This window comes from Carcharodon carcharias, chromosome 1 (genome assembly GCF_017639515.1).
Source record: "Carcharodon carcharias isolate sCarCar2 chromosome 1, sCarCar2.pri, whole genome shotgun sequence".
NCBI lineage: Eukaryota > Metazoa > Chordata > Chondrichthyes > Lamniformes > Lamnidae > Carcharodon > Carcharodon carcharias.
Genome location: NC_054467.1, coordinates 179,779,107 through 179,800,620, shown reverse-complemented (window position 1 = coordinate 179,800,620; position 21,514 = coordinate 179,779,107). Strand labels below are relative to the sequence as shown.

The 21,514-nt window shown below is 44.8% G+C and overlaps 1 protein-coding gene across 1 annotated transcript; it reads left to right on the top strand.

The window, feature by feature from the left end:
• Positions 1-709: 709 nt before the first annotated feature.
• LOC121279806 (granzyme K-like) lies at positions 710-17,562 on the top strand. Its single transcript, XM_041191180.1, has 5 exons — positions 710-817; positions 899-1,043; positions 7,706-7,853; positions 13,354-13,629; positions 16,403-17,562. Exons 1-5 carry the CDS (start codon positions 754-756, stop codon positions 16,601-16,603), a joined length of 834 nt encoding a protein of 277 aa, XP_041047114.1. The 5' UTR covers positions 710-753; the 3' UTR covers positions 16,604-17,562.
• The last annotated feature ends 3,952 nt before the right edge of the window (positions 17,563-21,514 follow it).

Sequence of the window (21,514 nt, the reverse complement as noted above, 5' to 3'; positions counted from 1 at the left end):
AGCCTGGTGACCTAACTGTATGCCTCATGACAAACAGAGAGCGGAGACGAAGGAGAAGAGAACAATGGAGGCACCTGGCTCACTTGGGGATTCCTGCACTACCTGTGTCTCAAAAATGTTTCTGATGAAGAGTATATGTTTCAAAACATTAACCTGCCTTTGTCTTTACAAATCCTGACCGAGCTGCTGGTGTTTCCAGCAGATTCAGATATTTTTCTTTTTTGTTAGGTCAGGGATATACGGGAATGCCAAAATGAACAGCAAATACTGCAGTGCATTAAAGAATGAAGGCAATAGACACTGGAGTATTTCCCAGTAAAAACAAAGAATTTGCATGTATTTCCTGATCAGCAAGGACATTACATTTTAGTATTTGATATCTTGGTGTCAGCCAATCTTAATAAACTAAGACAAATAAGAATGGAATAAAAAATCTAAATTCAAATTTAAATGTAACTTGCTTTGTTGTGTACAACATTTATGCCACCCTCTTTATATGCCCTTGGACAGCAAGAACGTCGCACGTTATGGTAAATTGTGAGTTGCTATCATTTTCAAATGTGAGCGTTGGCGTACTGTTGTTTCCAGAACTATATCTTTATGACATTAAAAATGTTGATAAAACCGGTAAGAAAAATAACAGTTTATCGCTATAAGAACACAAAGTGTCACTTCAGTCTAAACCTGATAAACCACATCCTCCACGAACACTACAAGAGCTGCTCGTGGACTAAGCATTTGAATTTGAACACAATGTTCAGAATGCTTCAGGTGGCATTCTTTGTTTTAGTAATCAGTGTCTTAGCTGACCAGGGCTGTAAGTATATGAAAAGTTGGGTTTGAAACTTCACGAAAATGAATGCTCTTTGTGATAGTTATGTTTTTTCCCCTCCTATAGATCATTGCATGGAAATCATCGGTGGTCGCGATGTTAAACCTCATTCAAGACCTTATATGGTGTCCATCCAGGCTGACAACAAACATGTATGTGGAGGAACTTTGATCCAAGCAAAATGGGTGATGACTGCAGCAAACTGTCAACAGTAAGATATTTTGTTCATTTTATTCTCAATTGATGTATTGTCTTGGACAAATTAGAGGGAACAATACAAATTTTCAGACTGTAAATTAGTGGTTTAATTCCAGTGTGCTGTCAAACTGGGTTTACAAATTTAATAGCCAAGACTATGGTTTACTTTAATGGTTAATGGAACTTTACTGGTTAATGGATAGAAGGCAGAGTGTAGGCATAAATGGGGCTTTTTCAAGTTGGCAGGCAGTGAATAGTGGAGTGCCGCAAGGATCAGTGATGGGACCTCAGCTATTTACAATCTATATTAATGACTTGGATAAAGAGACATAGAATAATGTATCAAACTTTGCTGATGATACCAAGCAAGTTGGGAAGGTAAGTTGTTGGGAGGACACAAAGGGGCTGAAAAGAGATATAGAAAAGTTAAGTTAGTAGGCGGAACTTGCAGTATGATGCAGGGAAGTGTGAAGTTATTAATTTTGCTCATAAGAGTAGAAAACCGGAACATTTTTTAAAATGTGTGAAATGTGTAAGTGTTGACACCCAAAGATACTTGGGTGTGCATACACAAGAAACACAGAAAGTTATCATGCAGATGCAGCAAGCTATTTGGAAAGCAAATGGTATGTTGGCCTTTATTTCAAAGAGATTGGAGTATGAGAATAAAGAAGTCTTGCTAGAATTGTACAGGGTTTTAATGAGACTGCATCTGGAGTACTGTGTGCAGGTTTGGTCTCCATATTTAAGAAAGGATATACTTGCATTGGAGATGGTATAGCGAAGGTTCACTAATTTGGTCCCTGGGATGAGGGGGCTGTCCGATGAGAGGCTGAGTAAATGGTGCTTATATTCTCTGGAGTTTTGAAGACTGAGAGGTGATCTCATTGCAACCTACAAAATTCTGAAGGGGCTTGATAGGGTAGATGCTGAGAGATTGTTTCCACTGTTTAGGGAATCTGAAACACTTGGGGCACAGCCTCAGGATAAGGGGCCTATCATTTAGGACTGAGATGAGGTGAAATTACTTCACACAAATAGTAGTGGATCTTTGGAATTCTCTACCCAGAGTGTTGTGGATGTGCCATCGTTGAATACACTTAAGGCTGGGACAGACAGATTTTTGGTCTCTCGGGGAATTCAGGGATGTGGGGAGCAGGTGAGAAAATGGAGTTGAAGCCCAAGATCAGTCATGATTGCATTGAACGATGGAGCAGGCTCAATAGGCTATGTTGTCCACTCCTGCTCCTATTTCTTGTGTTCTTGTTCTATGTTCTTTGCACATCTAAACGTGCTTGATTTGAGCTCCCATCTGGATCTGACAATCCAAATTGCTCCCAGGAATGTGAACAAGGTGCAGCCAGCTGAAAATAGATACCAGAGCCTCCAACATGCAATCAGTTGACACAGTGAAACAGCAACTTCTGACAATATTGGTTTAATTATTTTTTATAAAAGTAAAAGATAGTGGATGCTGGAAATCTGAAGTGAAAACAGGAAATGTTGGAAATCCTAGAAAGATCTGGCAGCATCTGTATAGAGGGAAACAGAGTTAATGTCCCAGGTTGTTGACCTTTCATCAGTTTTTTATTTTCTTTTATGTCAGGTGACCTTTAACTAGGATTTTTAGTTTTCTCTGTTCACCTCATCTGTAAGGTGAGAGTGACTGCACTTAACCTCAAGGCAGCATTTGACTGAGTGCGGCATCAAGGAGCCCTAACAAAACTGGAGTCAGTTGGAATCAGGGTCAAAACTCTCCACTGGCTAGAATCATACCTCGCACAAAGGAAGATGGTTGTGGTTGTTGGAGGTCAATCATCTCAGTTCCAGGACATCACTGCAGGAGTTCCTCAGATCAGTGTCCTAGGACCAACCACCTTCAGCTGCTTCATCAATGACTTTTCTTCCATCATGAGGTCAGAAGTGGGGATGTTCGCTTATTATTGCACAATGTTCAGCACCATTCGCGACTCCTCAGACACTGAAGCAGTCCATGTCTACATGCAGCAAGACCTGGACAATATCCAGGCTTTGGCTGACAAGTGGCAAGTAACATTTGTGCCACACACACACTGTGACCATCTCTGACAAGAGAGAATCTAACCATCGCCCCATTACATGCAATGGCATTACCGTTGCTGAATCTCCCTCTATAACTGAACAGGACTAGCCATATAAATACTGTGGCTACAAGAGCAGGTCAGAGGCTAGGAATCCTGCGGTGAGTAACTCATCTCCTGACTCCTCAAAGTCTGTCCTCTATCTACAAGGCACAAATCAGGAGTGTGATAGAACATCCTCCATTTGCCTGGATGTGTGTAGCTTCAACAACACTCAAGAAGCTTGACACCATCCAGGACAAAGCAGTCCACTTGATTGGCACCACATCCACAAACATTCACTCCCTCCACCACCAACGAACAGTGGCATCAATGTGTACCGTCTACAAGATGCACTACAGGAACTCACCAAGGCTACTTAGGCAGCACCTTCCAAACTTACGACTGCTTCCCTCTAAATGGACAAGGCAGCAGATAGATGGGAACACCACCAACTGGAAGTTGCCCTAGAAGCCACTCACCATCCTGACTTGGAAATATATTGCCGTCCTTTCACTGTCTCTGGGTCAAACTCCTGGAACTCCCTCCCTAACAGCACCGTGGGTGTACCTACACCACATGGACTGCAAAGGATCAAGAAGGCAGCTCACCATCACCTTCTCAAGGGCAATTAGGGATGGGCAATAATTGTTGGTCCAGCCAGCAATACCCATATCTCAAGAAAGAATTTTTAAAAATCAAGATTTACTAGGTCCTGGGCATAAGAGGACTTCACTGCTATTGCAACTGTAACTTTGGCATATATAATGATTGCATTTCTGTATATACTATAATTCCATGCTGTTTCTAATATTATCTCGCTATCTATTATGGTACAAGGAAGTGATTTGAAAAAAAATGCAAGAAGCCATGGGATAGTTGCTGGCAAATTAAACTACCAAGAAGTTACAGAGCATATTTTCTCCACTTATTAGCATTTTAATTTTACTTACAGACAATTTTAAGGTACTAGCATTTTACCTCTCATTACCACTTAACATTGGAGAATGTTTCCAGTTGGTCACCGTAAAACTAATCTTCATAATGGGAAATGTGCAGCTGTGCTCTGTTCACAGGTACTTTAACATAGGTTGGTGATTTAAGTGAAATCAGCAGCGGGTGGAGAAAATAACTGGGCAATCACTTTGGAAGGTCAAAATCATGGGATTTGACATGGGAAGTCATACTGCAATAAATTGCATGCCCTAATAATGGCAGTCAATTGTGTCATTTAGACTAATAAATTGGCAGAGGGCTCAGGCAGAAATAATAAGTGAAAAAAAGTTTGAAAAAGAGATGAGAGTAAAGTCCAGCTCAGAAGTAGTGTTAAAGATCGTGTAGGTAGTTCACGCTCATGTCAGTTAAAATCAACAGTGAGATCCTGGCAAATATGGACCATTTTCCCTATCTTGCAAGCCTCTTCAAAGGCAGACATAGACGATGAAATTAATCACCAATGTGCCAGCTTGGTTTTGGGTGACTGAAGAATGGAGTATTTGAGGACTAGAATCCCAAATGCAAGATGAAGGTCATCGTTTACTGGCCAGCAGTGATCCACACGCACCTATATAGTTCGGAGACTTGGACAACCTGCAGCAGGCCCCCCCAAGTACTGGAGAAGCACCACCAGCAGTGCCTTCACAAGATCTTCCAAATCCTGTGGTAAGAAAGATGATCCAACAGCAGTGTCCTCTCCCAACTCAACATGTCCAGCATCAAAACCAGTTCTGCTGGGCAGGACACATCATCCCTGTGCCTGACACCAGGCTCCCAAAACTCGGAACTCGGTAGTGGCAAGAGGCTCCCAGGTGGACAGTGAAAACGCTTTAGGGATTTTCTTGAAACATCACTGAAGAGGCGAAATATCCACACCGATGGGAGTCCCTGGCTTGTGACTGGAGAGGGTTTATTTGGAAAGGCACTGAAAACATCCAGAGACTTCGTCAGGAGAATGCAGAGGCAAAGTCGAGGCATCAGAGAGGGCAAACCTCCAAACGCCTCATCTCCCTACCCTTCAAGCACCATCTGTCCGGCATGTGACAGAGTCTGCAGATCGCACATTGGACTTATCAGCCATCTCAGAACCCATTGAAGCAGAGTGGAAGCAAGTAATCCTCAATCCCAAGACTGCCTAAGAAGAAGTTCAAGGTCAAAAAACAATATAGGAAATAACAATAAAATTACTAATAAAATGCAACAGGGGTGATGAAAAACAAGACATGTGATCAGTTAAAATGTATGAGAAAAAAATATCAGGGCAAAAGAGAAAGGCAGGTTTGCAATGAAGAATGCTGTACACAACTGCACACAGCTTAAGAATCAAAATAAATGAGTTTGAAGCTCAAATTAATCTTGAAGGAATGACATAATGGTCATCACTGAAATCTATGTACAAGCAGGGCATGATTGCGAGATAAATATTCAGGTCATAAGGTTTTAAAAAGTATAGAGAAATTGGAAAAGGAGGAGTACATATGTTAATAAAATACACTATTACAGCATTAGGAAGAGGGCATATCTGTAAGAATGAGCAGACTGTAGGAAAACTCTCAGTAAAACTGAGGAATGGAAAGTTGCAAGATTTTAGTGGGAGTTATCTATTGACCTGATAGTAGTGATGAAGTAACAGGATGCATAAATACAGAGATAAGTAAGTAGCATGGAATCCAGTTTTACAGAGTACCTCTTCTACAATTTAGTAAGTGAGGGAATTCTGTAGTGAGGGAAAAGGTACTGTTCGGGCATTTTATAAAATGAGCAGTCCAAGAGAGGGAGCAAAGGCAATGAATATTGAGAGCTGAGGTTGAAAGACACTAATTAATACTAATAATTTAAACAAAGTACTAACTAGATCCTAAAAGAGGGAATAGATTTGGGCAGCTGAGACCTGTTGCAATTCTTGAGCCATATGGGATCTCCAGGACATTTTCATGTTTCTTGGGGGAACTGTGTGTGTAGGATGTGTCTCTAGAAGCTTGAACTTGAGCTTGAGCTCAGGATTTCTGAGCCTGAAGGGCAACTAGAGTCACTGTGGACCAATAGAGAGGCTCAAAGTTTCCTGGAGTGTATGTTCTAGGAAGTAGCCACCCAACAGAGAGAGTGAGTTCAGGATAGTAGATGGGTGGCTATTCAGAAGAGTAGGAAGAGGTAGGAAGTCCAGGATCCTTCAGGGTGTGCGCCATTTTCAAACAGTTACTCAGTGTTGGATACTACTGGGAGTGATGATACCTTGAAGGAGTGCAATGCAGACCATGGGCAAGGGACTAGCTACACAGGAGAGAATGGCAAAATGTGAAAATGCTGTTGTTATAGGAGATTCCATAGTTAGGGCATTTCTGTAATCACCATTATGAGTCCCGCATGTTGTATTGCCTTCCTGGTGCCAGGGTAAAAGATATCATGGAGAGGGAACTGCCTCAGGGAGCTAAAGAATTGTAAAAACAAAAATAAAGACTCTGCAGGGGGAAGGGAATGAGCTAGAAGTTGTGGCACACATTGGTATTAATAACCGAGATAGAGCAGGTATTATGGTCCTACAGTCAGATTTTCAGGAGCTAGGGAGGAAGTTAAAAAGTAGGACCTTGAAGGTAGTATTATCTAGATTACTCCCATCGCCATGAACAAGCCAGATTAGAAATATAAAGATATGGAGGATTAATGCAAGGCTTGTGGCATGGTGCAGGAAGGAAGGCTTCAGATTCTTGGTACATTAGGACCAGTTCTGGCACAGGAAGCTCCAGTTCAAAAGGGACAGGTTGACCTATGCCCTTGCAGGGGAGAGGTGGGGGGGTTGTTCATTGGTTGGTTGGTTGGTTGGGGAAAGTTTAAACTAAATTGGCAGTTGGGTGGGCATCAACATATAGAAATAGAAAAGACGTGTAGTGGTAATAACACAGGACTAGTACTCCAGAGGCCCAGGCTAATGCACTGGGGACCGGGGTTCAAATCTCAACATGGCAGCTGATGTAATTTAAATTCAATTAATCAATGTGGAATATAAAGCTAGTCTCAGTAAATCAATGACTACCATTAATTGTCATAAAAGCCCATCTGGTCCACTAATAGTCCAGTCTCTCGATGGCCCCTAGATAGTATTGCAGGGTGTGAGCCGTGTTCCGGGCGATGATAGCGATCAGCACAGTTGGCCTCTGCAGCAGGGACTCGCTCAGTTGTCGCTCCTCGGAAAAGCTCATCTGTGAAGAACAGAGTGAGAAACCAGAAGGTTGATCCACATCCATGGAACAAGTACTCATACCATGATTCAGGAAAGAGAATGTCCTTTAGGGAAGGAAATCTGCTATCCTTACCCAGTTGGGCCTACATGTGACTCCAGATCCACAGTAATATGCAGACTCTTAATTGTCCTCTGAAATGGCCTAGCAAGCTCCTCAGTTCAAGGGTAATCAGGGATGGGGAAAAAATGCTGGCCTTGCCAGTGACAGTCATATCCCACAAAGAATAAGGAAGACAACAACTTTGTGAAACCTCTTTGGATGATTTTCTACATTAAAAGTGCAATTTAAATGAAAGTTATTGTTGATTCACCAAGTAATATTTCACGATTCAAAACCTACAGGTCGATCAAGGACACGAAAGCCACAGTGGTTCTTGGAGCTCAATCACTCCAAAAGAAAGATAAGGCTGAACAAAAAATTTTGGTTAAAAAGCATTTCATACACCCTGAATTCAAGAATAAAATAGACAATGACATCATGCTCCTAGAGGTAATTATTGTTCAAGAAACTATCTGTAAATATCTTCAATGGGCAGGATTTTCGAGTCGTCAGGCAGGCATGCCAAGTGGGCCTGAGAATGGCTGGGAAATGATTCGCTGCCTGCGATCGGCCCCCGACCGCATTTCACGCTGAGAAGCTCAGCGCTGCCGGGGTGGGGAGGCGAGAGGGGTGCAAGCTCAAAAGTCTGTGCATGTGTGGGAAAGCGTGCACTGAAAGCTCCCTGAAGGCAGGGAGCGGCCTCAGGGAGCTGAAGAATTATAAAAGCAAAAATAAAGATTTTGAAAATGTGAAAAAATGTTCCCACGTAGGTACTCGTTCACATGCATAATAAAAGTAATGGCCGGAGTTTTCCCCGAGTTGGGTGGGCTCAGCGGGAGCGGGCGGGGGCGGTCACGGCGCGATCAACTCCACACCGCCACTTTACAGGGGCTGGTTAATTAATACGTGAGCGCGTGAAAGAGCGCTTCAATCTCCCTGAGGCAAGCAGCTGCCTCAGGGAGGTTGAAGCGCATTAGAAAAAAAAATAAATGGAATAAAAATTTAGTGAAACATGTCCCCTCATGTGATTGTGCCACACGAGATGGGACATGTTTTTATTTTTCAGAATTTTTAAAAATTTAATTTATAAAAGCTTTAGGAAACTCCATCCCGCTTGTGGATGAGGTTTCTTAAAAAATGTAAAGGCCGCTTCGTCTTTTCCCCTGTTCGCCAACCATAAGGTTGGACAGGCAGCGTAAATTTGATATTAATTACTTTGTCAGTGGCCTTAATAAGCCTATCAATTATCGGCGGACGCACAGCCAAGTCCAGCACATGCCTGCTGAACGAAACATCGTGAGACAGCGCGATGATATCGGAACGCACGCCTGGCGCCGTCACACAGCATTTTACACGCCAGTGTGTCGGGCCCACCCCGCATGCCAACTGTAAAATCCTGGCCCATGTCAAAACGTTTGTACAAATTAATTTTGGAAACCTCATCCCGCCCGCTGCCGACTCTCGCGCGTGCCTGCCGACTGAAATATCGCGCAAGTGCATGATGACGTCAGGACACTCGATCAGATCAGGTGCATACCCGCCCATGGGACGTAAAATCCTGCCCAATGTGTGGGAACTGGTGACCAACCTGACTTAAAAAGAAAGGGCTAGGATTTTTGCACAATTTTCCTTATGTGACTTTGGCAGCTCATTGGGTGAAAAGGTATAAATGAATAGTCTTGATTCCGTTATGTTTGTATTAATTTACATTGTAAACCATATTAGATTTATACTTCATACTATGTGATGTTCCCAGCAATTGATGCTTGACTCACACTTCACTGTCTCGGTTCACACATCCCAAATTGTCCACTTAGGCCCTGAACTAAAGGACTGGAGGGACATTTTGGAGCAACACATGATCAACAACTTGTATCTTCTGACTGGTCTTTCCAACTTTTGCATTTGGTCAGAATTTTCCCATTGGCGTGTAGGGGTGAGCCCTGCATGCCCGCATGTAAAATAGCTTCCCAACATCATTGCACGCCATCGTGATACTTGGGAAGGCGGGCACACTATAAGTTCAGATGCGTGCCCGCCATCAATTAATGGGCCAGTTAAGGCCCTTGAGGCAGCAATTGATCTCAATTTTTCGCAGCCCATGCAATCTTCAGGACATTGCATGGGCACAACGGGCAGGCAGGTTGGAAGCATTTGTATAAACCTCATCCATGGGCAGGATAAGAGGGGTGAGTGGGGTCACGAATATGATGTTTTGGGGTATTTACGTGTGAAAGTAACTTATACTTGCCTGACTGAGCGGGAAGACTTCCAAACTTGTACAGTTGCTAGGACAGGAATAAGAGCCTTGGTCAGGCCTCTACAGTAGAAAACATTTCTGGGGCCTGCAGCTTTCAGGATGCCTTCCCTTACCCTGGGAATGGAGATTGTGCTCTTCACTGGAGGCATCTCCTCTGAGGAGAAAGAGAGGGCCAGAAGGAGGAGGAGGCCAGGAGTCCATATTCAGCCTCCAGGGGATCCACCTTTGGGAGGAAAGGTGCAGGCACAAGTGGCGCAGGGCCAACAGGAAGTGCAAGGCAGAAGGGGCTGCAGAAGGTGCCACTATCCTGCTCCCAGGGTTTACAGGCGGCAAAGCAGCTACTTCAATATGTCTGAGTACAGTGCCGAAGGAGGCTCTGTCTCTCAAGGGAGACAGTCACCTCCATCTGTCAGATGATAGGCCCTGAGAGCTCTGCAAACTGTGTGGGTGGGCACCCCAGGCCAATGGCTCTAAAGGTCACAGCTGCCCTCAACGTCAATGCCTCTGGCTCTTTCCAGGGCTCGATGGGTGATGTCTGTGGAGTCTCCCAATCAGCTGTCCACACTGTGTCAAGCAGGCTACAGAGGCTCTACTCAGGCATGCATTAACTTTCATCCACTACCGCTGGGATGAGGCCAGCCAGACAGAGCGAGCTAGAGGCTCCGTGGCCATTGCTGGCTTCCCCCACGTCCAGGATGCTATAGACTGTACACATGTGGCCATCAAGGCACCAACAGATGAGCCTGGTGCCTTCGTCAACAGGAAGGGCTTCCACTCCATGAACGTGCAGATAGTGTGTGACCACAGGATGCTGATTCTACAAGTCTGTGCAAGGTACCCAGGCAGCTCCCATGACACCGACATCCTCAGACACTCCCAGGTGCCGGGGCTCTTCAATGCTCCAGCCCGGCTTGATGGATGGCTGCTGAGTGACTTGGGTTATCCCCTCAAAAGGCTCATGACGCCTCTCTGCCTTCCAATATCAGAAGCTGAGCAGCGGTACAATAGGAGCCATGCCTCTACAAAGGCCATGGTGAAGAGAACCATTGGTCTTCTCAAGATGCGCTTCTAATGCCTGGACCGATAAGGGGGCGCACTCCAGTACCCCCCAGATCGTGTGTTGCTGATAGTGGTAGCATGCTGCGCTCTCCACAATCTTGCGCTGGAAAGTGGGGACACAGTAGACGAGGAAGATGTGAACACAGTTGCTCCGGATGCACACGATGAGTCCAGCAGCGAGTCCAAGGATGAGCACACACAGGGAAAAGCTGAGGGAGTAGACACTGACCCGGGCATATTCCAGGGAGACAGGGACACCCAGGAAGCTTTAATCCAAAGAACCTTCAGCTAGCCCCCACAGATGGATCTTCAACACACGACAGGGCTGTAGGCTCCACACTCGATACCTGAGTGCTAAATCTGCCTGGATAGGAACATTAACTAAGCTCAATCTCAAACAACTCACTCATAACATCATGGGTTCCCTTCCACTTGCAGAAGTAAGGAATCACCCTGAGGCATTGCAACATGTCAAAATTTATTGAGTAAACAAAAGTAATTTCAGAAAGTAAAACAAAAACAGTGTTGGATATCACACCAAGTCTTCCACAAAGTATTATGGGCCAACATAAAAGCACCAGTGAGAAACCCATGGTGTACTCAAGGTGCCTTAAATTTACGCTTACGGGTGCTACATCTTGGTGCTGCCCCCTCGCTGGGAGTGGCATCTGAGACAGCCTGCTGACTCTGCTAATTTAAAAGCAAAATATTACGGATGCATTCGCTGCCTCACGGACGACTCCAGAGGCACATCATTAGCCACTGACTGAGCATGTACCTGGTCCCCAGCAGTCCTCCGACTGTCGGCGCCCTGGGCACTCTCTGCCCGCACCTCAAGCGAGGGTGAAGTGCCCTCACTGCCATGCCCGGGACACTAGTCGAAGATCTAATTCCCACCAAGGCGCTAGTATCTACACTAGTACCTGCCTGGCTGTGATGGTGTGACGCTGGTGAGTGGATTTGTTCTGGGGCTTCAGGAGTGAGAGGTGGGTCCTCTGCCTCCTCCTCCCTGCCCTGCTCCGGTGATGCTGAAAGGAAGAAAAAGGACATTTGATTAGTTACGGTGCAGACAATGTCAACTTGCATGCTGCTCTCCTGGATCATTATTCGCCCATCCTTCCATAATCAATGGTCAACCCATGTTGCAAACTTCAATCACTGAGCATTCAGCAGTGACATGGTTTCTGGGACACACATTGTGGCCTGAGTGTTCACCAAACATACCTCCCTGTGGCACCCCAGCCTCACCGCAACCGATGGACCTGGGGGCATGATGCCTCTCAAGATCCATGGCCTGCTGCTCGAAAGCCATTAGGATGGCCAACTGGGCCTGCCCTCCGCCAGTCTGCATTTGTTCCGACACATTGTGCACGGTCTTTTCCATTCATTAGTCCTGCCTGCACCTGGATTCCCATCGTATCTCTGCCAACCCAGCCAGAGTGGGACATTGTAGGACTCCAGTTCTTTGTCACCCAGCAGCTGGTGTACACTCACCCAAACAAACCAGGGCTGATCCCACCCCCCTTGCCCAAATGCTGCCTGCTTCACATATGGCACCACAAGGCGTCACTTTGCTAAGCAAGGAGGCACAAGCGCGTGGAGCGCAAACACCAGAGCTGGAAGCTCACCTCCCAGCATGTTAGCACCCTGACTTCAACATGCTTTGCAGTTCCAGCACTCTGCCTAGGTGCAGATCCTTGACTTTCAACCCCATTCTATACCCTGGGTGTCAGTGTCACACAAGCTGTGGATGCAGAACACATCCTTGCTTAACCGTCTCAGGGTGAACTGGGCATAGGTAATCTCTGCTGTCACTTCCAGTGAGGGATCCTTGCTGTGAGTGATTCAATGTCGTTACTGTACTCAGAGTTGGTGGGGGTTGGAGGGGGTGGGGTTGGGGGAAAGGGTGGCAGCTGCATTAAGTGATTTGAGGCAACATGGTACTCACCCTTCTCGAGGGCAGGAGACCATTGAACCTTTTGTGGCACTGGAGCCATGTGCACCTCACCACATCATGGGAGCTCACACTCTCGGCCACCTCCTCCCATACATGTTTGGTCAGGTGGGGAGGCCTCCACCTCCCGTCCTTTGGAAGAAGAACCTCCTGCTGTGCTGCCACTTCCTCCAGGAGAGCAGCTAAGCACTCATCTGAAAAACAAGGGGCACATTGCCCCGCTGGCCTACCCTCCGGCCTCGCCTGCCCCAATGGCCTATCCTCCAGCCTTGCGTCACCAACATTGCCGCTCTGCAGAGCCCTCCTCCCAGCCATTGTGAGCAGCCTTTCCAAGGCTGCCAGGCCTTCACTTATACAAGCCTCCGGGTCGCCATTGGACCTGGCAGTCTGAGCGCGCCCTCTGCTACCTGCCCACTCCCGCTATGCCTGGGGGTCGTGAACTACGCTGGGCGCGCCTTAATTGGCCCACCCACGTAAAATGGTGGCACGGACCCAATTGTGGGCGCTGATCGGGTCCGCACCTGCTCCTGACCAGCCCGCCCGACATGGGGAAAATTCTCCCCTTTGCATTTGAATAAAATAAATGACACAATAAAATTAATTACTTGCAATTTACGTGCTTGACTGCAGCTACTCAGAAGCAAGGAGAGACAATAACATTTTTCTTATTGTTCCAGTTAGCACAAGGTGCAAATATTAAGAAGAAGGAAATAGAAATCCTGAACCTGCCAACTTCCGCAAAAGACCTTAAATCTGGAGTAAAATGCACCATCATTGGATGGGGACAAACCAGTCCCAGCGATAAAACACTGTCTGACACCTTGAAAGAGGCACCTGTATCTGTGATTGACCGGAAAGCCTGTAATAGTAAAAAATATTACAATAGGAACCCAGTTATAACAGACAACATGATTTGTGCAGGCGATAAAAAGGGCAAAAAAGATTCCTGCCTGGTAAGTTACAAACTCTCATTTGAAGGATTTTTAGAAGTAGATATATCTGGAGAATTTTCTCCCCAATGGGGGGCTGGGCAGGAGCGGGCATGGCCGGGTGAGGGGGCATGCAGCCAATCGCTGGCCGCAATCGGCTGCGTGCCGCCACTTTATTTGCCCGGGCCAATTAAGGCCCGCCCAGCATGACGTGACAGTGTCACATGAGCTGGGAGATGTCCATGAATTTTATTAAAAATTTTAATTGAAGTTCAAAAACCTTCATGAAACCTCATCCCGCCCGTGGATGGGGTTTCATGAAAAATGTAAAGGTCGCTTGGGCTCTTTGCCTGCCCGCCAACATTAAGGTTGGATGGGCAGCTCAGTTTATTAGTTTAATTGATATTTAAATGGCCTTAATATGCCTCTGACTGTTCGGCGGGCATGCAACTGACTCTGGTGCGCGCCTGCCGAACTGAAGATCTGAATGATGCGCAGTGACGTCGGGACGCACGCCTGACATCACCGTGCATCATTTTACATGTCAGTGAGCAGGGCCTACCCCCACACGCCGACCTGAAGATTTTGGCTAATGGTTGGAATCCTATGTTGAGTGGCAGTCACTTTCGGATTGCCACTCTGCTCCTACTTTCTTACCTTAGACAGGAACGCCACATTTCTCACCCCAGCTTCCAACCCGGGGCTGCTGAGAAATGTGGAGTACCTGATCCTGGAGTGCTTCTCGCGGAGTGTAGGATCGTTGTGGGAACCAAAGCCTTTTTATAGCATGAGCTGCTGTATTCCACAAAGTTTAAATGTCCCAGCACCTTTGACAAGCTAGGAGAGAAGATAAGTGGCAAGGTAAGTGGATGTGGGGTGAGTCCGGTGGTTGGGGATAGGGCCAGGTGGAGTGGTTGGTAGGGGGCCGGGGGGTAGTCAGGGGTTGGGGGTTTGGTAGCCTGTCGAGGGTGTCGGGGTGGAGAGGAAAGTCAGGGATTGGGGGCCTTGCGGGGTAGTCAAGGGGGCGGGGTGGTCGGGGGTGGTGTTGGGGGGTAGTTGCAACTATCTAGGGTGGGGAGGTAGGAGGTATTTGGGGGCATGGGAGCAGTTGGGTTAGGGGATGGGGGTATTGGGGTGTGGGTGGTAGTGAGGGTGGATGGGTAGTCAGGGGGGTCAGGAGGATAGTCAATGGTTGGGGGGGGGCCTAAACAGGGGGCTGGGGGGGTGTCAGGAGGGTAGTCGGGGTGGGGGGAGTTGTCACGGGGCCCAGTGGGGGTTCAGGCGTTCAATAGTATAGTTACCCAGGAGCTAGAACTGGTTTTAATCCTTCTAACTTTTCCTGGATAACTATTCTGCCAAGTAAGTCGGAACCATCCAAAGTCTCGGACTTCAGATAGGAGTTTTGGAAGGTTCCAATGTAAGTTGAAACTTTCCGTGCAATCCCCATGTAGTCAGTGCATGGGAACTTTCAAGGGGTCCCCCAGCTCATCTTCCGGGATACCTCAGGGGTATGACTACCCGGAGACCAGACTCTGCACTGGGATACACTGTGATATTTAGCTTCTGTGATAGAGACTATATAGAAGGAATAAAATATCTAAGAACTGGCATTTATATACTGCCTTTTACAGCCTTAGGATATCCCAAAGTGTGTTATAATGTAGTATTTTTGAAGTGTAGTCACTGGTCTTATGTTAGAAACACAACAGCTAATTTTTGTATAGCAGGATCCCAAGATGCCAATGTGATAATGACCAGATACTCTGTTATTGTGATGTTAATTGAGGGACAAATATTGGCCAGGACACCATGGATAACTTTCCTGCTCTTTGAATAGTATCATGGAATTTTGATAGTCATCTGAGAGGGCAGGCAAAATAACTTGTTCACCAGACGTGAATCACATATTATAGGAAGGAAGTGAACACATTGCAGAGAGTGCAGAAGAGGTTTACAAGAATGGTTCCAGGGATGAGAGACTTCAGCTATGAGGGGAGGTTGGGACTGTTCTCCTTGGAGAGAAGGCAGAGAGGAGATTTGATAGAGATGTTCAAAATCATGAGGAGGCTGGACAGAGTAGATAGGGAGAAGCTAATCCCACTTGTAAAAGAATCAAGAATGAGAGGGCACAGATTTAAAGTGATTTGCAAAAGAAGCAAGTGTGAAGTGAAAAAGAACTTTTTCACACAATGAGTGGTTAGGGTCTGGAATGCACTGTCTGGAAGTGTGGTGAAGGCAGGTTCAATCGAGGCATTCAAGAGGGCATTAAATAATTATTTGAATAGAAACAATGTGCAAGGGTACGGGGAAAAGGCAGGGCAATGGCACCAGGTCAGAGTGCTCGTTTGGAGAGCCGGTGCAGACATGATGGAACAAATAGCCTCCTTCTGTGCCGCTAAGATTCTGTGAATGAAATATGCACTTGCTATTAAAAAGTCAAGCAAGAGTCACTGTAGTCTAATTTTCTGTGTTTCTACTTTGCTGTTGGAAGTTTCTGGGTGTGGCCCTTAGCCACTACCCTTTTGGATAAGTGCTGGCACCATTTGTGGTGCCAATGAGAACAGGGTGGTTATATGTATTAGAACTATTTGCTCGCATGGAGGGTAATGCACCAACATGGTGTAACTGGACCAAATGGTTTGTTCATGTGTTGTAAATTTCTATGTGGCTCGAAGTAAGTGATTTGATGAAAACTGTGTGCAACCCAAACTTTGTCATTAACATTAGTACATTTTGTGAATTCTTACATATTTTATAAAAGTATTTTATGCATAACTTTTTAATTCTTTTTCTGCAGGGTGACGCAGGAGGCCCATTAATGTGCAAAACAAAGACCCTGAGTCGGAAGGAGGTAATTGTTGGAATTTCTTCAGCTGGGAAGGATTGTGCGATTGCCAGACACCCTGGCATTTATACCCGGCTAACAGACAAATATTTAACCTGGATCAAGAAAACAACTGGTGTTGTAAATTTTAATGAAACAAGTGAACAAATCTAATGGAAAGTTACTGCATTTTTGTTTGTCGCTATTTAGATTGCAATTTGCTTGTACTTGGATCAATCAATGGGAACCTGACACATGAAATATATGTTACTGAAATTGTTTGGTCACTTGAAATTTTAAAGAAACCCATGTTTATTTTTAGTCATACATGTAAAAGGCTACTCAATATCCTCAGATTTAATGGTGGCTTGTGTTTTTGAAAGTCCTGGTTGCATAAATTTACTGTTCATTTTTTCGAGCTGATTTTATAATTATCTCTCTCCTACACAACTGTTGTTATGTCAATATTATTTTCATTCAGTCCGGCTTGTGGACAAGTCATTGGACATTTTTGATTTTATTTCCGCTGGTGATGTCCCTCAGATGTGTTATCAGCAATGTGGCTTCATCAGCTATTGTTGACAAAGAGACAGAAATGCTGTAAAGTTTTAATTAACAGCAGCCAACACAAACTGCTGTAAACGCATGTCAAACCCCATCACTCCTGATTGTGCAGCTGGTTAGAGATGTGAGTGGTCATGAAAAGGCAAATCGTGCCTGATTCTTGCTCACAGAACAATAAATGGTTGCACGTTGGCGATTGAATGGGTTTCATGTTTATGCTACTTTTAATGCAAATTCAATTTTTGTGTAGCTTTGGAAACTTTTCTTATCAATTTAAAAACATTTAAATGTGGGCTTGTGGAAACTTGCCTGATACACAGTGTGAAAATTGACAGTGATGATAGAAACCTGTGTATATTTCTTTTGTTTATTTGCCAATTCACATGCTCATGTTATTTGGAACATACTTTAAATTGTTACAATATCTTTTTTACCGAAAAGTAACAATGCTGTTTGAAATGGTTTAATTGTAATTTGCAGGAAAACTGAAATTCAATCCTTAAAATTTTGCTTATAATGAGCTTTGATGATTAATACGTAATAACATTTTAAAAATATGTTGAATACTATTTTTTGAGATGGTTTAATTATTGAAAGACACCATTGTGAAATTCTGGAAGAAATAACCAAAAAAAAAACTGGAGTCAATTTTGACTTATCTCCTGGTGAGAACAGGGATGTGACACCCTTAAAATCAGAATGCTGCCCTTATTGTTTTGTTCCTGGAATGATCCCAATCTCTGCTATTTTGCCCAGGGTCATCCATGCAGCAGCATTATTAAGGCACGAGCCTCATCTGTTTGTGCAGATTGACTTTCATTGCAGTTTCTTCCATTTCACCCCTGTATCTTCTGCAGAAACCCATTTAGGTGTATAAGTAGGCCTCAATAGTTCGTAAACGGTTGGCCAGATAGTATTCACAAATAGCTACTTATTTTGATGTGGCTAGGAGGACCATGAGTGGGTCTAAAAAAAAATCCATGTCACTGAATACCATCCCATGCTGCTGCCAGAGAGAATCCCACCCCAGGAGCTGCATTTTACAGGGTGGGGGAGGGGGGAGGGTGGATGTGGAGAGTGGTGGGGGTCAGATGGCTTTCCCACCTCCCGTGGATTTGCCCATCTCCCCTGGAAGGAAGTTCGACTAGACACCTTCACATTCAGGGACACCTTCAAAATAATATTTCGCACATCTACTGGTAACATCCAACTCTGTCTTTCTGTGCTCACATTAGACTGAAGGCTGGCACAATTCCAACTGATCCAAAAGAGCAGTCACCTCTCCCAGTTTAACACCAGCAAAATCAACAACATCTTTCTTTTCTCAGTTCTAACAGCATCTATGATTCTCTAGTATTGGTTCTAACAATTATCCCAGCTACCTGCTGCATGCAAGTGACACCTTTAGTGTCTTTTGTGACTCAAGCTGACTTTTATGTCCTCATCAGTTCACTTTCTAAGAGTGCACTTTTCTATTTGCCCTCTCATTTTCTGCGACTGACATTGTACTCTTTTCCTATCAGAATATTAAGATTTGACTCCTGTGTTATTGTATTATTGGACTGGAATAGTTTCAAAAAATTCTCAAACACTGCTGGTTGTAACATTCTAAATTTATTGTAACATATTTACAGTTATGAGAATTTGCCACACCAGCTTTTATTTTTATTAATTCATGGGATGTGGGCATCGCTGACTGGGCCAGCATTTATTGCCCATCCCTAAATGCCTTTGAGAAGGTGGTGGTGAGCTGCCTTCTTGAACTGCAGCAGTCCATGTGCTGAATGTACACCCACAGTACTGTTAGGGAGGGAGTTCCAGGATTTTAACTCAGCGACAGTGAAAGAACGGTGATAGAAACATAGAAACATAGAAACTAGGAGCAGGAGTAGGCCTTTCGGCCCTTCAAGCCTGCTCCGCCATTCTTTCTGATCATGGGCTGATTATCCAATTCAATAGCCTGACCTTGCTTTCTCCCCATACCCTTTGATCCCTTTCGCCCAAGAGCTATATCTAACTCCTTCTTGAAAACATACAATGTTTTGATCTCAAGTACTTTCTGTGGTAATGAATTCCTCAAGCTCGCCACTCTCTGGGTGAAGAGATTTCTCCTCATCTCGGTCCTAAATGGTCTACCCCATATCCTCAGACTGTGATCCATGGTTCTGGATTCCCCCACCATCAGGAACATCCTTCCTGCATCTACCCTGTCTAGTCCTGTTAGAATTGTATAGGTTTCTGTGAGATCCCCCCTCATTCTTCTGAACTCCAGCAAATATAATCCTAACCATCTCAATCTCTCTTCATATGTCAGTCCCGCCATCCCAGGAATCAGTTGGGTAAACCTTCTCTGCACTCCCTCTATAGCAAGTACATCCTTCCTCAGATAAGGAAAACAAAACTGCACACAATATTCCAAGTGTGGTCTCACCAAAGCCCTTTACAATTGCAGCAAGACACCCCTGTTCCTGTACTCAAATCCTTTGGCTATGAAGGCCAACATACAATTTGCCTTCTTTACCGCCTGCTGCACCTGCATACTTACCTTCAGTGTACAATGACACCCAGGTCTTGTTGCAAATTCCCCTCTCTCAATTTATAGCCATTCAGATAATAATCTGCCTTCCTGTTTTTGCTACCAGAATGGATAACCTCAGAATTATTCACATTATACTGCTTCTGCCTTGCATTTTCCCACTAATTCAGCTTGTCCAAATCACACTGAAGCATCTCCGCATCCTCCTCACAGCTCACCCTCCCACCCAGCTTTGTGTCATCTGCAAATTTGGAGATATTACATTTAATTCCCTCATCTAAATCATTTATATATATTGTGAATAACTAAGGTCCCAGCACCAATCCCTGCGGTACCCCACTAGTCACTGCCTACCATTAGGAAAAAGACCCGTTTATTCCTACTCTTTTTTTCCTGTCTGCCAACCAGTTTTCTATCCATCTCAGTACACTACCCCCAATCCCATGCACTTTAATTTTGCACACCAATCTCTTATGTGGGACTTTGTCGAAAGTCTTCTGAAAGTCTAAATAAACCACATCCATTGGCTCCTCCTCATCAACCCTACTTGTTACATCCTTGAAAAATTGCAGTAGATCTGTCAAGCATGATTTCCCTTTCACAAATCCATGCTGACTCTGTCCGATTCTGCCACAGTTTTCCAAGCGCTCAACTATTAAATCTTTTATAATGGACTCTAGAATTTTCCCCACTACTGACGTCAGGCTCACTGGTCTAAAATTCGCTGTTTTCTCTCTACCTCCCTTTTTAAATAATGGGGTTACATTAGCTACCCTCCAATCTGTAGGAACTGTTCCAGAGTCAATAGAATCTCGGAAGATGACCACCAATGCATCCACTATTTCTAGGGCCACTTCCTTAAGTACTCTGGGATGTAGATTATCAGGTCCTGGGGATTTATCGGTCTTCAATCCCATCAATTTCCCCAAAACCATTTCCCTACTAACACTGATTTCTTTCAGTTCCTCCCTCTCACTAAACCCTGTGTTCCCCGACATTTCTGGTATGTTAATAGTGTCCTCCTTTGTGAAGACAGAACCAAAGTATGTATTTAGTTGGTCAACCATTTCTTTGTTCCCCATTATAAATTCCCCTGTTTCTGACTGTAAGGGACCTACATTTGTCTTCAACAATGTTTTTCTCTTCGCATGCCTATAAAAACCTTTACAGTCCGTTTTTATATTCCCTGCAAGCTTACTCTCGTACTCTGTTTTCCCCTTCTTAATCAATCCCTTGGTCCTCCTTTGCTGAATTCTAAACTGCTCACAATCCTCAGGTTTGTTTTTTCTGGCCAATTTGTCTGCCTCTTCCTTGCATCTAATACTATCTCTAATTTCCCTTGTAAGCCATGATATGGCCACCTTTCCCGTTTTACTTTTGCACCAGACAGGAATAAACAATTGTTGCAGTTCACCTATGTGCTCTTTGAATGTTTACCATTGCCTATCCACCGTCATCCCTTTAAGTAACATTTCCCAATCCATCATATCATCGTAGTTTCCTTTATTAAGATACAGGACCTAAGTCTCAAAATCAACTATCTCACTCTCCATCTTGATGAAGAATTCTATCATATTACGGTTGCTCATCCCCAAGGGGCCTTGCACAACTAGATGGCCAATTATTGCTTTATATTTCCAAGTCAGGATGGGAGTGGCTTGGAGGGGAACTTCCAGGTAGTTGTGTTCCCATGTGTCTGCTGCCCTTGTTCTTCTAGTTGGTAGTGGTCATGGATTTGAAAGGTGCTGTTGAAGGAGCCTTGGTGAATTTCTGCAGTGCATCTTGTAGCTGGTACACACTGCTGCCTCTGTGCATCGGTGTTGAGGCCATGAATATTTGTGGATGTAGTGCCAATCAAGCAGGCTGCTTTGTCCTGGATGGTGTCCATCTTCTTGAGTGTTGTGGGAACTGTACTTATCCAGGCAAGTGGAGAGTATTCCATCACACTCATGACTTGTGCCTTGTCGATGGTGGACAGACTTTGG

What these genes read in the sequence shown, in the direction of transcription:
- LOC121279806 (XM_041191180.1), top strand. Translation starts at nt 754, where the DNA reads ATGTTCAGAATGCTTCAGGTGGCATTCTTTGTTTTAGTAATCAGTGTC. An exon ending in ACTGCAGCAAACTGTCAACA is followed by an intron (nt 1,044 to 7,705) that starts GTAAGATATTTT and finishes CAAAACCTACAG; the next exon opens with GTCGATCAAGGACACGAAAG. An exon ending in GCAAAAAAGATTCCTGCCTG is followed by an intron (nt 13,630 to 16,402) that starts GTAAGTTACAAA and finishes CTTTTTCTGCAG; the next exon opens with GGTGACGCAGGAGGCCCATT.